Here is a 13,126-nt window from a genome sequence, read left to right on the forward strand (position 1 = left end):
CTCACAGCAGGGGGCAACCTAAGCCAGACTCGATCACTTGGGAGGCCTTCGAGGAAGGACTCAGGGGGCTGCAACAAAGAGCAATGGACTCTCACCCCCCAACACCCCCACACCACCCCCCAACCCCCCCACCCCCACTTTAACATAGCCCAAGTCCCCATGTTCTCTGGGAGGAGCACTTCCTGGCTCTAATCCCCTTAAGCCTGAATACCTGATGGGAAAGGGGTGCAGCTCCTTGTCTTGCTAGAGTGTCTCCTGGGGAAAATCTGGCATCACAAAGATTTCCTGATAAACCTGTGAAACCTGCTTTGCTAAGAGTGCTTTCATTCATATGTTAAGGGTTTGAACAGGAAACCCTAAAATTCTGTTCCTGACAGACTCAAACTCATAGTAAGCCCTCAGATATCTTTGAAATGTTACTTACTGTTTGATCCTTGCCACCCTGTATTCCTGTGTATTACAATCCAATAAAAGGCCCTGGAGGAGGGGGCTCAAGGCCTTTTTCTCGAGCAGTGGCCTTTTTCTCCTCGGAGAAACTGGCTGCTGTTGGCCTTTTCCCCCTGAGAAACTGGCCACTGCTCACTTCTCCTCCCCAAGCAGATCACATCATGTCTCAGTCATATTTACTCTCATCCATGGCCCTCAGGGGGACTTGCGAAGAAAGTCACCCCTACAATAAATATAAATTGTATACACAGAAACAAGCAAATAACTTCAGTTAGTCCTTACAATCCCTTTTGAGGGACCTCCCCATTTCATGGACGTAACTAAGGTACAGAGAAAGAAAGTAACTTCCTCACAGCCCCTCGCTAGTTGGTAGTGAAGTCAAGATTCAAATTGCAGCAGATCACGGACTAAGCCAGAATTAGCCATGTGTCTTCCTTCACGTCTGATTGTCCTCACTTTGCCACCTAGGGTACAGGGGGCCAGACACACCAGGGGCACTGTCTTGAAGAAGAGCCCAGCAGTGGGGTGATCTCCCAGGGCACATGGTATGCCCGTGGCCGGGATGGCCTCGGAGCCCAGGTCTGCTCAGTGCAGAAGCCTGCAGGCTAGCCGACCAGAGTGGGTGATGGGTTTGGGCCAGTCTGGGTTTCATAGGTTCTGCTCCCTTCAGTTCTGATCTGCACATCTCTAAGCAGCGACTCCTGCTGTAAGCCCACTGTGTGATGGGCACAGGGCCAGCTTTGCCTCATCTGTAGAGAGAAAACTGAGGCACCAAATTGTGGTGGCTTGTTCCCTGGTGCGTGGCAGAGCCCTGCTGGTCCTGCATCCCACACTGCCCCCACGAGTCCCCATCACTTTGCTAGTTCTTGTCTTCACCTGGGTTTTCACCTGAGCCCACCTGGGCATTTTCAAACCAGCGGAGAGTTCTCAGTAGTGGGACCCACAGCCCTGTTCCTCTAACAGGACAGGCATTCTCCCTGTGAATGGACCCCTTTGTTTTCAATGTCCATAAATCACAAAGGTGAACATGGGGGCCGACATGTGACCATGTCATGGGGACGTTTTGCACTTGAAATGATTTGGAAGCAAAAAACTCAGACCCTGAAGTGCTGGGTTGTGAGCAAACTAAACCTTCTTCCCATCGTCAAAGGGAGGCTGGACTAACTCACGTCACCCTTGGAATAGCCCCACGAAGCAGGCACCGTCACATTTGTCCAGATGGGAAACGTGGCTCAGAGAGGTGACTTGTGGCAGTGGCACAGCAGAGCTGGCCCTAATGCCGGGTCTCTCCCTGTCATCGAGGGAGAAGCCTGTCCTCTGGACATCTCTTGGCCAGCAACAGGGCCTTGGGGGTAATTGGAAGCCACAGCAGCTCGTGGGGAACCACGAGGGATGACTTATGGCTGAGGAATGGGGGGTTGAAGCAGGGCATGCCAGGGTCTGCAGTAAATTCAGCTCTGACGTGCACAAGCCGTGTCTTTGGGCAAAGTGCTTACTTGGCCTCTCTGGGCCTCAGTCGCACCTATGTGCCCTTCATAGATTTTAATTCACTTAAACTTCATGATGATGCTTAAGCAAGCCCACCATTATTCCCATTTTACAGATGGGGAAGCTGAGGCAGTGAGAGGAGAAGCATCTGCCCAAGCTCATAAAGTTAGGAAGAGGTGGAGTCAGGACTCGAACTCAGGCCCTCTGACTCCCACACTTTCAACCACTACGTTTGTTATCTGCTTCTCCTGGGACCCACACAGGTGTCTGGGGGGGATGGGGATGGTGTTTGCTTTCTTTTCACTTTTCTAAGGTTTATTTTATTTTAAATAAGCCCTATCATATGTGTAATTAGGAAAAGACTAATTTCGTTTGACCCTCTCCCCCAGAAAGGCAGCTACCCCTTAGGAAATGTCAAAGGGCCTGAAACACCAAAATCAGGTTCATCTGTGCACGTGGTTTGCTCTCCAGGCTTCAGTGAAATCAATTTTCCTTCCCAGGGTTTATTTTTATTGTTTCTGGTCTTGTCCCAACGCAAACTGCAAAGCAGACAGCAGGTGGCGCTGCCACCTCATAGAGAAACAGGCGGCGCAGGAAATGCCTGGGGAGGGCCAGGTGCCTCTCCTCTCCCTAGGAGTGTCCGTGACCCTGAGCTCTCTCCTTGGGGAGGGTATAACAGGGAAGCCCCCCCAGAAAGTTAGTTGGGACCCACTGCCCTCATGTCCTCACTGACCCCATCTGACACCACCTCAGCAAGCCTCTGGCCGTCTGCACAGAGATGGCCCGCCCTCCCCGCTCACATCAGCTGGGACCAGGCAGAAACACCGTGTGCCCACCTATGTCTTGCTTTGGGGGAGGTTTCCAGACGCAAATGTTGTTATCCTTTTCCTGGGGACATCTGAGACCTGAGCCCGCTGCCCTGTGCCCGTAAACCCGGGACGCAGTACCTCGCTGGTGTGACGTCAATAGCTTAATGAGATGCTTAGAGAAGCTTGTCACCACAATGGCTCCCCAGGCCACTACCCACTGGCAATGTTTGTCCCTGCACTGCCATCCTGCTGACACAAGGCATTGCGGAGAATAAGCCGTGGGTGCCACCTACGCCTGGCCCCATCGACTTTGTCCACTCGGACAGGCTTGCTCTTGTCCACGTCCCCAGCCTACGCTGTAAGAGTTGGAGGGGGTACCTTGGTGACAGTGCTCACTCTGCAGTCTTTGTGCTTTGGCTCAGGTTGCCTTGACCTTGGTGACGTTACCTCTTCAGGATGTGGACATGAGCCCCCCCCCCCCCCAGCCCAGTCTCCCGCTGCTCAAGAGTGCTGGGAACAGCACACTGGCCTTCCGCAGCGATGGTGAAGTGTGTCAGCCATTAAGTCTAGTCAAGTTCAATGGCGGGCACGTAGGGGGCGCTTGTTGTCTCTTGAGCAAATGAATCTGAGGTGGTCTTTCTTGTTTTTCTGTTTTTCTTTCATGCCAACAACATTCTACACTTACACACATATGTTCTTCCTTCCCTGCCCATCTTCAGAGCACACAATATTGTTGTTAAAGGCTCATAACTTGTCTTGGTCCTACGACAAGTCAGTGTCCCGATACAAATGGTCAGGTCCTCTTGTCCAACTGTCCAGTACTGGCCACCATGCTTGCTCAGTGGAGTCCTGCCCTAAGGAAGGACTAAGGGGCCCCAAGGAAGTCAAGAGAGCTCTCGTGAGGGGCCATGGTGGAAACCTGTGGGAGCGAGGTCCACTGTCCTAGAGAGAAGGTGAATGGCAGGGGTCTGAGCTGCGGCTGCTGCTGCAGCCTCCTCACCCCAACCGCATGAACCCCCCCCACACACACACACACAGCTTGATGGCAAGGAGGGGGGTGAGAGGCACTGCGTTTAGAGACCCCAGGCTCACGTGTGGCCCCTGTGCCCTGCCCTCTCCCTGGTAGGAGTTGGCAGCTGGTTCATGGACCGCACTGCAGCTTCTCTCTTTTTCACTAGACCCCGTGGCTGGAAGGAAATGGGGGTCTGGGATCTATGTATCACAATAGTTAGGGCCATGAGCTTTGGAGTTAGAGAGTCCAGGGTCCGAGTCTAAACTCTACCACGCACCAGCAGTGTGTAGAGCAAGTCCCCCAGGCTGTCCAAGCTTCCTGTCTGCATTGGGAGAGCGGGAGGAGTACTAGGGCCTACCTGAGGACTGCTGGGAGGAACCAGGGGGAGGGTGTGTGTGTAAATGGCTCACCAAGGACTCACAGCAGTATGCCTGCCCGCAGGCCTAGGGAAACGTAGGCATCATGAATCTGCTTGCTGGGCTCCACCTTCTCCCAACCAGCTCCTTTTTAGACTAGCAAGCCACCTTGGGCAGGAGGGGGCAGCAGAGGCCACGCTGAGCTGCCTTCTCCAGTGATGGAGGAGAGATCTTAAACTTGAGCACTCACCAGGACCACTTGGGAATCTGTAAAGACTGTGGATTCCGGGGTACCCCCTCCAGAGACTCTAATCCAGCAGTTCTGCGCACCCGGCCCCACTGCTTGAAATGCGCAGTCTGAGGAGACCACCTGAGTATTTCTGATGAGAATGGTTGGGGGATGCACTCTGAGAACCGCCGTCAGAAGTGAAGCCCCGCGGGGCCTTAGGGACCTTCTGATCCGGAGGTCAGGAGATCCTGGGGGCGAGTCCATGTTGGAGCCCCAGGCCCAACTCCACTGTCCCGTTCCATCCCTTGAGTCTTACAGATGCCCTCCTCCTCCCTGGGAAGGGAAGGAGCACCCCAGTGCATCATGCCAGAAGATGGGGGCTCAGTGGTTCCCAAAGTGGGTGCTGTTCCAAAGTCGCTGAGCAGGAGGCCTTGGAAAGTTTGGATTCTTGCACCTGTATGCCGCTCACCCCACCTGCTCACACCGACTCACCACCGGGCCTCCGGGGGGAGAAGGTAAGACGTGTGGGTCACATGGCCACTCCTGTTGGTGCCACCACCCCTGAAGGTCCTCGAGGACAATATTATTAGAAATGACAAAACCGAGGTTCAGAGGTGACTTCGCTGGTGGTGATCAGGGGGTGGCAGGGCCAAGAGGAGAGTCTAGCTCCGTATTCTCACTTCCCCGCGAGAGCTGCCTGCCAACGGGGGTCTCGCACGCAGGGCGCCAGGCACTGGTGGGACAGCACTGCCTTCCCACTCCCAGCCAGCCCTCCCGCCCCACAGGGAAGGGAAAACAGTGGGTCACAGCGGGTCTCTGTGGGCCAGGCGCCTTCTCATCAGAAGCGCACACCCTGAGCCCCTTCCAGCCGCCGAGTTTCCGCTCCACGTGGGCCCTGAGCTCGAGCTCCCGGCGGTGGCCCGAAGCCCAGGCTGCAGTTCCCACCCGCCTAGGGCCGGGGAGCCTGGAGGCCGCACCTAGGCGATTCTCCTGCCAGGGGGTGCGAGGCGCAAGCTGCGCAGGCTCAGGTGCGCCCACGGCCTTGGCTCCGCGTGGAGAACCACAAAATCTGGGGCATTTGTGTTCCATGAACAGAACTCAGTCGCGTACATCCTCACCACTTCCCCGTCTCTGGGCCTTTTATTATTGGGGAGGGAAAATACACACATTTAGGCCATGTAATGGACTGTATTGTTCTAAGACTAAGGCCCCAAAGGTAGCGCAGAGCTCTTAAATTAATTCTGTTGGAGATGGCCCTATGCTAGAATGATTCCCGATTATTCACGCGGGGCCACTGATTTTGCACCAGACTCAGTAGGGCCTTTACATTTTAAGCTTGCAGCTTCTGAGGAGCACATTTTTATCCCCGCGCACGGCTGTAGACACTTCGCCCTGAGGCCTCTGGCCAGGGCTCCGGCCGAAATGCGCCCTAGGGGAGATACAAACTAAGCGAGTTGGGTCTGCGCAGCAGCAGCGGCGGCGGTGTGAAATCTCAGACTGCGGGTGCGGAGGCAATTTTGCCTACGGAATAGGGCCCTTTCAGGTTTGCTCGGAGCCGACCTCTTCTCGCGGGGAAGGCCGGAGTTTTCTGTCATCCTCAGGACCCAGGTCAAGCTCCGAGACAGCAGCCAGGCCCATCCCAGGGCTCCCCGGGCCGGTTTTCCTGTACCCTGGACGTGGGCCGCTGGGAGGTCCCACTGAAATGCAGGCGCCACCAGGAGATGAACAGGAAGCCACGGTTCGCTGCCGCCCTGGTCTCTGGCACAGCGGCGGCGCCAAAGCCGCGCACAACCGGGACGCCGCACCTAGGCCTCTGGCGCTCCAAGCGTCCGAGCGAGCGGGCGAGGGGGCTGGAGACGCTGCAGGAGGCCGGGGAACGCGCCGGCTGGGCTGGCATTGAGTTTCTCCTAATCAGCCCCACTTCCCCGGGCCTCCGACCTAATTGGGGCTCAGTCTCGCACGGAGGGAGGAGGAGGCTCGCTGCCGCCTGCGGAGGTTGTCTGGGTGAAAGAGCGCTAGTCCGGCGCTGGAGGCCTTGGGGCTCTTCCCCGGCCCCGCTTTCCTGGGCACCGGTGGGAAGCCGGGGATGCGGAGAAGTGGCCTCGCCTGAGACAGCGCCTTCTCTACGCGCCGCGAACCCACTCTCGGAGCGCAAGGCCAGACGCGTGCAGGCGACAGCGGGCTTCGCTCAGAAGACCCCGGCCCGACGCTTTGGCCCGCCCGAGACCCCGAGGGACGCGGAGTCACCGGTCTTTTCCTGTCCCCTTTATCTCGGTTTTATAGACAGCTGTTAGGCTGGGACATTAATTGCCCGGGAGAGTTTATTGATAATTTTGATGTAACAGAGCACCGGAGAAATTACCCTCACGTCCAAAATGTCAAATTTGAGAAGAACCAGGTTCAGAGACACTGCGGTGGGTCTCTAGCAGCCGCACCGACAATGCGAGTTTATCGTGTTTGTTTTCCCAAACAGCGGGGACGGGAACAGAAAGAGGGTGGTCAGCGGGAGACGCGAGCTTTTAAAAACGTCTCTTTGCCCCTAAGGATTCAGGGGGAAACCTTCGGGGAGTGGAAACACGTCTCTCACCTTGTTCTCCCGCCAGCGCCTCCCCCCCCCAAAAAAAAATTTACTCGCTTCTTGATTTGGGAAAAACAAGCACCCGGCACGCACACACAAGAAAACCTACAAAAACCTTAGAGAGTTCTCTTATCATTGATAACCGATGGAATATCGGAATGATAAAGTCTGCAACTCAGAGTAAAAGTCTCACTGGTCTTAGGGCGGGGAAAAAGTAAAACTATAATTTATATGTATTCATATATTTTTACATATATGTGCTCTTCCCTGGGAGGAGGACTATATAGCTTTTCTTTAAGCACTTGATTATTTCTTTAAAAAGAGAAATGACATTCAGAGGGGCAGGGAATCTTCCTTAAAAACAGAAGCCAAGAAAAATAGTTACTCACACCCATATTTCACTACAATGTAAAATGAAGAGTGAAAAGAAGCAGATTAGCAAAAAAGAAAAAGAAAAAAGAGAGAGAAAGGAAAAAGAAAGAGAGAAAGAGAAAGTGGGAAAGGAAAAAAGTATTCAGAATCACTCATATTTTAAATTTCAAAAGAACTCTACCTATCTCAAGCCAATATTTGTCTACGTTTTTGGAGTTTGGAAGATATTCTACAATCCCAATAAAATACTCATGCGATTTTATTGCTAGTTGATACAATGTTAAAGGCCATGTACAAATGTTATACATTTTTATTTTTGTTCTTTTTTTTAGGAAAAAAATACACAAAAGGCAGAACATCCTCAAATTGTCATTTTATACAGTGCAGAAGGAAATTTAAAATATGTGTCACAAATGCTGCACCCCAGCAGCCAAAATACTAGGAAAAAAAGGGGGTAGTCCTTCATTTTATATATATATTTATATAAAACATATGGGGATTTGTTTTTACACAAATCGGGCTTTGTTTCAAATTTACAATGGACATCTAAAAAAACTCTACGTGGCAAATATTGCCAACAAAGTTACACCATTAATACTGATAAACGGAGGAGCCTATGCGGTGTGTCGATTACTAGGGAAAGAAAGAATAAATAACAGGATGAGCCTTGCTATAGTTTTAAAAAGTGCCTTAACCTTTCCACGCCGCCCAAATCCTGGATCCACGCGCTGGCCGGGCCACCCCCGCGCGCGCCGCGCTGTGTTCGCCTTGCTGTCGCACCAGAAAGTTTACAGTAGAGGTCGGGAGACAGCCGGGTCTCGTGAGAAAAACACCCACCCAAAAAGTCCAAGTACAGTTCAAAACAAAACCAAAAAGGCTGCAGAGAAGGAAGAAGAGGAAGGCGGAGGGGGACGGCAGCGGCCCGAGCGCCGCCCGCGTCTGGGCGCCATTTGTTTCTCTTTAAAGACCAGCAGTGGCTTCAGAAATGCAAGTCTGCACAGCGATCCACCTGCGGCTGGTGCAGGACTTCGGGGGTGGGGAGGGAGAGCGAGGCTTGTTGCCGCCCCTTCCCTGCAAAAGACGGCTCTAAGAAGAGACTTGCGCATTCCAACACATTCTTTCCAAAAAAAGTTAAAAAGATAAATACTCAACCAAAAAATAAAAGTATTTGATAACGATGATCTCACATGTTTGCCTTTCTTCTAAAATATCTGCCCCCCCCCAACCTTTTCCACTGGAGGGGAGGGTGGGGAGAGACCTCAGCAGAATTTTTGTTTAGATGTTGAGGGTTTTCCCCCAACACAGCACCTTCTCAGCCGGTTTCAATCGGATCAAAAATAGATGTTTATTTACCAACAGCTGCAGTCAGATCAAGCCCTACCACCACCGTTTTTAAAACTTTTTGAGGGAACGGGGGAGGCGGTGCCGACCACTGCGCCAGTGTCTTTGCCCTGGGAATTCCTTTTCAAATAATCCGATTGGGGAGGGGTCCAACCCTGTTCTTCTGCCGATGGTTATACCTCGAGAATAAAGCAGTTTCTTGCGATGGGTCCCCAGGTCCCTGTGCAGGCGGCTGTGCCCAGAGGGCCCGAGGGCTTCCGGCTCCGCTCACATCACACAGGGCTTGATGTCTTGGTAGGTGACCTGCTGGTGGTAGTAGGAGCCGCCGCCAGCAGAGTGCATGGAGGAGGACGCCATGGTGTTGAAAGAGAAGACAAACTCTTTTCGGTCACACATGCTGGGCGACTGGGAATGATACCGAGGGATGCCTGAGAGGGAGTGACAGGGACTAGATAGAGTTCAAAGTGGAGAAACAGCGCTGCCCACTGCCCGGGAGCGCAGGGCCCTACCCTCCCGGTTCTCCGCCCCAGCGCCCAGACTCCCCGAGTTCCCGGGCTCTCAGTCATGCCCCGGTCTGTGCACCCCGGGGGGTAGGTAGATCCTGGCCATCGTCCTGCTCCTGGGAGCAACCACCACCTGGGCCTCTCCTTCCTTGGACACTGAGCCCAGGCCCGGGGCTTCCGCAGGCTGAAGAGGAATGGGGTGGGGTGGGGTGGGGAGCTGAGATGGGTCTTCAGATGCCAGGGAGGGCCCTGGCAGCCTCCACCTCCTGGGCAGCCACCTCCCAACCCCAAAGGCCGTGGAGGCCTCTGTGCCGCCACAGGCAGGCGCTGGGAACAGGCAAGTGCCCCTTGGAGAACTGCCCCCCCAACCCCAGGACAGTTAGAATCCAGGAGTCTGAAGCTGACCAAGCCGGACAACCTCAGACCCCCGTGGAGAAGCGGCCTTTTAGCCCGCCGGCCCAGCTCCTGCCTCCCGCAGGCTGCTGACAGCTGACCCCTAAGAGCCCCCTGCTAAGCTCATTCCATGCTCTTTCCAGAACTACACCCAAAGGGCTGCTGGTGGGCGCCCCGCTGGAGCTCAGAAGGGGAGGTTGTTTGTTCTGCGTCTCCTTTTTGAGGGTTGGGGAGAGGATGACCGGGCCGAAGACCTGGACTCTGGGAAACAAAGAGTTTGTGGGGCCCCCAGCTCTGACCCTCGCTCTGGGGCTGGCCACAGACCCCCCTGCCTCTGTCACCACAACACGCTTCCGACTCAGTGTTCCTGAGGCCAGGCCTGGCTCCCTGGCAGGCCAGGGCCCTGGGCCTCTGCACACCAGGCCCAGGCGGCTTTGGGCCTAACTCTTCCGTTCTGCCCAGGCAAGGAGCAGAGGCGGCTCTTCCGCAGCTTTCGAGCGACCCCAGGGAGGGTGAGCCAGCTGGGACTTGTTGAGGTGTGAGGGGGCCTAAAGGACCAGAAGTGACTTAGAATATTTGGGTCTGGGTCTTTTCGCTGGGACCTGGCCATGCTCCGGAAGGCCAGCAGCTTGCTGTTGTAAGAGAAAAGGAGAAACGACATGTTGGCCCAAGTCGGGGACCCAAGCTGCATTCACTCCCTCACACGGAGAGAGGTGGGGCTGAGAGACACCACAGTATTGGGGTTGGCACCCCACAGAAGTGGCTGCAGCCTTCCACCCAAGGGCAGTCAGCACATCCGGGTGCTGGGAGCACAGCGCACTCACGGACGTCTGACTTCCCTGAGACTAGGACCGGGGTGGCTCTCCACTCACCTTGCAGCTCGGCTGGGGCGTTGTGGCTGTTCTGGTGCAGATAGGGCTGGTCCAGGGAGTGCGTGGAGAGACTGCCGGACAGGGGGTTAGCCGCGGGGTTGCAGGGGGACAGGGGCTGCTGCTTGATGTAGGAGGCGCCGCTGTTGAGCGCTGCGGAGGCCGACGGCGGCCAAGCGGCTGCGGAGCCCGAGTAGACGGCGTGAGGCTCCATGACCCCGCCGGCGGCGGGCAGCAGCGGGGAGGCGGGCACCGAGCTGTCGTGATGAGGGTACTCGCCCGCCGCTGCGCCACCGCAGCTGCCCATGTACGAGTGGCCCCCGTTGGCGGGCAGGTGGGGCACCGAGTGGCTGGGCAAAGCCATGCCGTCCACGTTTCCCGGCAAGTGGCCATTCATCATGCCCAGGCCTCCCTCGAGCGCCAAGCTGTTGGGCGGACACGAGAGGCCGCCGGCCGAGCTCTGGAAGCCGTAGGTGTCCGGGAGGTGGTTGAAGCCCAGCCCGTTCATCATGCTGTACATGGGCTTGAGTGCTTGGCATTTCCTTCGGAAGCCGCGGGGTCGGCGGCGGAACGAACCCTCCTCGAACATGAACTCGCTGGCCGGGTCGATGGTCCAGTAGTGGCCCTTGCCTGGCCGCCCGAGGCCCTTGGGCAGTTTGATGAAGCACTCGTTGAGCGAGAGGTTGTGGCGCACCGAGTTCTTCCAGCCCTGGTAGGAGCCGCGGAAGAAAGGGAAACGGCTCTGTAGGAACTGGTAGATCTCGCTGAGCGTCAGGCGCTTGGTGGGCGAGCTCTGGATGGCCATGACGATGAGCGCGATGTACGAGTAGGGCGGCTTCTCCGGGCGCCGGATGCCGGCGTTCGTCTTCTTGGCCTTGGACGGGCCGGACGACGCGGGGTCCATGGCCGCGCCGCCTCCCCCGCCGCCGCCAACGCCGCCGCCGTGCGGTGGCTGTTGCTTCTCGGGCGCCGAAGACATCGGGTGGCTGCTGCCGCCGCTGCTGCCGCCGCTGCTCTGCGAGGCCAACGAGCCGGGAGGAGGAGGAGGAGGAGGAAGAGGAGGAGGGGGAGGAGGGCGAGGGGGAGGGGGCTGCGCGCGCGGGGCTGGCTGCGGCTCTGCCGTCATCGGCAGCCGCTTCTCTGGAGCGAGCCGTGGCGCGCCCTCCCCCGCCCTCCCGTTCGTCCTCCCGGAGGAGCTGCTTGAGCGGCCAGGGGTTGGCGCGGGGCCCCCCTCTTTCTCCAGCTCCCTCCTCCCCCACCTCTATCTCCTCCCTCTTTCCCTCTCGCCCTCCCACAAGGGAAGGAACACAGCGGAGGCAGAGGGCAGCCTCTTGGCAGCAAAGGGCGGAGGCCGCGAGACAGCCCCCCCACCGTTTTTTAGGGGGAGGCACCCACCCCGGGGCCTGCAGCGGTGCGCTCCCGCAGGGAGCAGCGCTTGGTTCCCGCCACCCGCAGCGCTCGGCTCCACTACTCCAGCGGAGGCGGCTGCTCTCACCGCACCTTCTTTCCGCAGCGTCTCCCCGGCCGGTGTTAGACCCTCCAGGAGTTTCCTCCCCACCCTGCCCCCCTCCGGCCCCCACGTTGGTGGGCGTTTAAAGGGCCGCCACTCTCACCGCCCAGAGTCTGCCAGCAGAACCCGCCCCGCCTCCACCAACCTGGCGAGCAAGTGTTAATGCGTTCTCCGCCCGCCGTTCAACCCCGCTGTGCGCAGGCCTCCGAGTTCCTTGCCCAGGCTGCGCGACGGGAAACGCACCCCGGATCTCGGGCCTTCCCCCGACGCGTACAGACCAGTGGCAAATCGCAACTGCAGCGGCTTCCAGGTCGTGGCCATCACGGGCACAGCCGGCTCCGCTACGATCTTCTCGGCCAGCGGGCGTACGTTCCCGAGAGGGACCGCCTCCCCACTCTCCCCGCCCCGAGAAGGACAGCGCCGCGCCCGGGACTCTTCGGACTCGCCCAGCCACTCGCGAGCGGGCGGGCAGCCGCAGGAGCCGAGCGCGGGCAGAAAACGAAAGCGCTGGGCGGGTCGCTACCACTTTGTCTCTGGAGCCGCGGGGCCTGGCGGGAGCGATTGAGAACCACTGGTCCTCGAGGACCGAAATCGCACAGGCTCCTAGAACGAGCGGCCGCGCTCATTCACTGACTCACACACTCGGGCACTCATGCACACGTATGCATGCACTGATGCGCATGCAAACCGGGTCAATGACTAGATCCAGATGTGGAAACTCACTCCCATTTGTGCACTTCCACTCAGACACAGGGCGCTTCGGCTGTGCGCGCCCATTAATGCGCTCATTCGTGCACATACAATAGGCTCATAGGAGCTTAAATTTGCACCAACTCCCACTCACGTGCACATTGGCCACGCTCGGATCTGAACACACACGCGGCCCAGTTGACTCTCCACCACACGCGCACACACACTGAAAAGCCGCCTGTTATTCGGTCCCGCGGCCTTCAGGTCCCCACTTTCCAAAAGCAGGTTCCGATTTCTCATGAATAGTAAAGGCCCTGGCAGGAAGTTTATGCGATTCAATGTAAACATGTTCTGAGGGGTTCTTTAATAATAATAATAACAACAACAACAACAATAATAGAGAATTCCGCGTGCGCGGGGGGAGTTGGCCGAATGCCCCTGTGGGCTGGCCTGCCGCTGCGGCGGGGCTTCTGACACTGCGCGCCAGGCCAGGTTCCGGAAAGCTGTCTGCGCGGGCGGGGAGCGCGAT

General features: G+C 56.9%; 1 protein-coding gene across 2 annotated transcripts; it reads right to left on the reverse strand.

Moving 5' to 3' along the window:
• Nucleotides 1-7,548: 7,548 nt before the first annotated feature.
• On the reverse strand, nt 7,549-12,376 carry FOXF1 (forkhead box F1). 2 transcript variants are annotated; one of them, XM_037040243.1, is made up of 3 exons: nt 12,053-12,376; nt 10,401-11,412; nt 7,549-9,060 (listed from the first exon to the last, which is right to left on the reverse strand). In XM_037040243.1, the coding sequence occupies exons 2-3, from the start codon at nt 11,374-11,376 to the stop codon at nt 8,900-8,902; spliced, it is 1,137 nt and encodes a 378-aa protein (XP_036896138.1). In that variant the 5' UTR covers nt 11,377-11,412; nt 12,053-12,376; the 3' UTR covers nt 7,549-8,899. The 2 variants fall into 2 exon arrangements, with proteins under 2 accessions (XP_036896138.1, XP_036896137.1); XM_037040242.1 differs by having other exon boundaries at nt 10,401-12,375.
• Between the last annotated feature and the right edge of the window lie 750 nt (nt 12,377-13,126).

This window comes from Sturnira hondurensis, unplaced genomic scaffold (genome assembly GCF_014824575.4).
Source record: "Sturnira hondurensis isolate 20B ecotype Veracruz unplaced genomic scaffold, ASM1482457v3 Scaffold0002597, whole genome shotgun sequence".
Classification (NCBI taxonomy): domain Eukaryota; kingdom Metazoa; phylum Chordata; class Mammalia; order Chiroptera; family Phyllostomidae; genus Sturnira; species Sturnira hondurensis.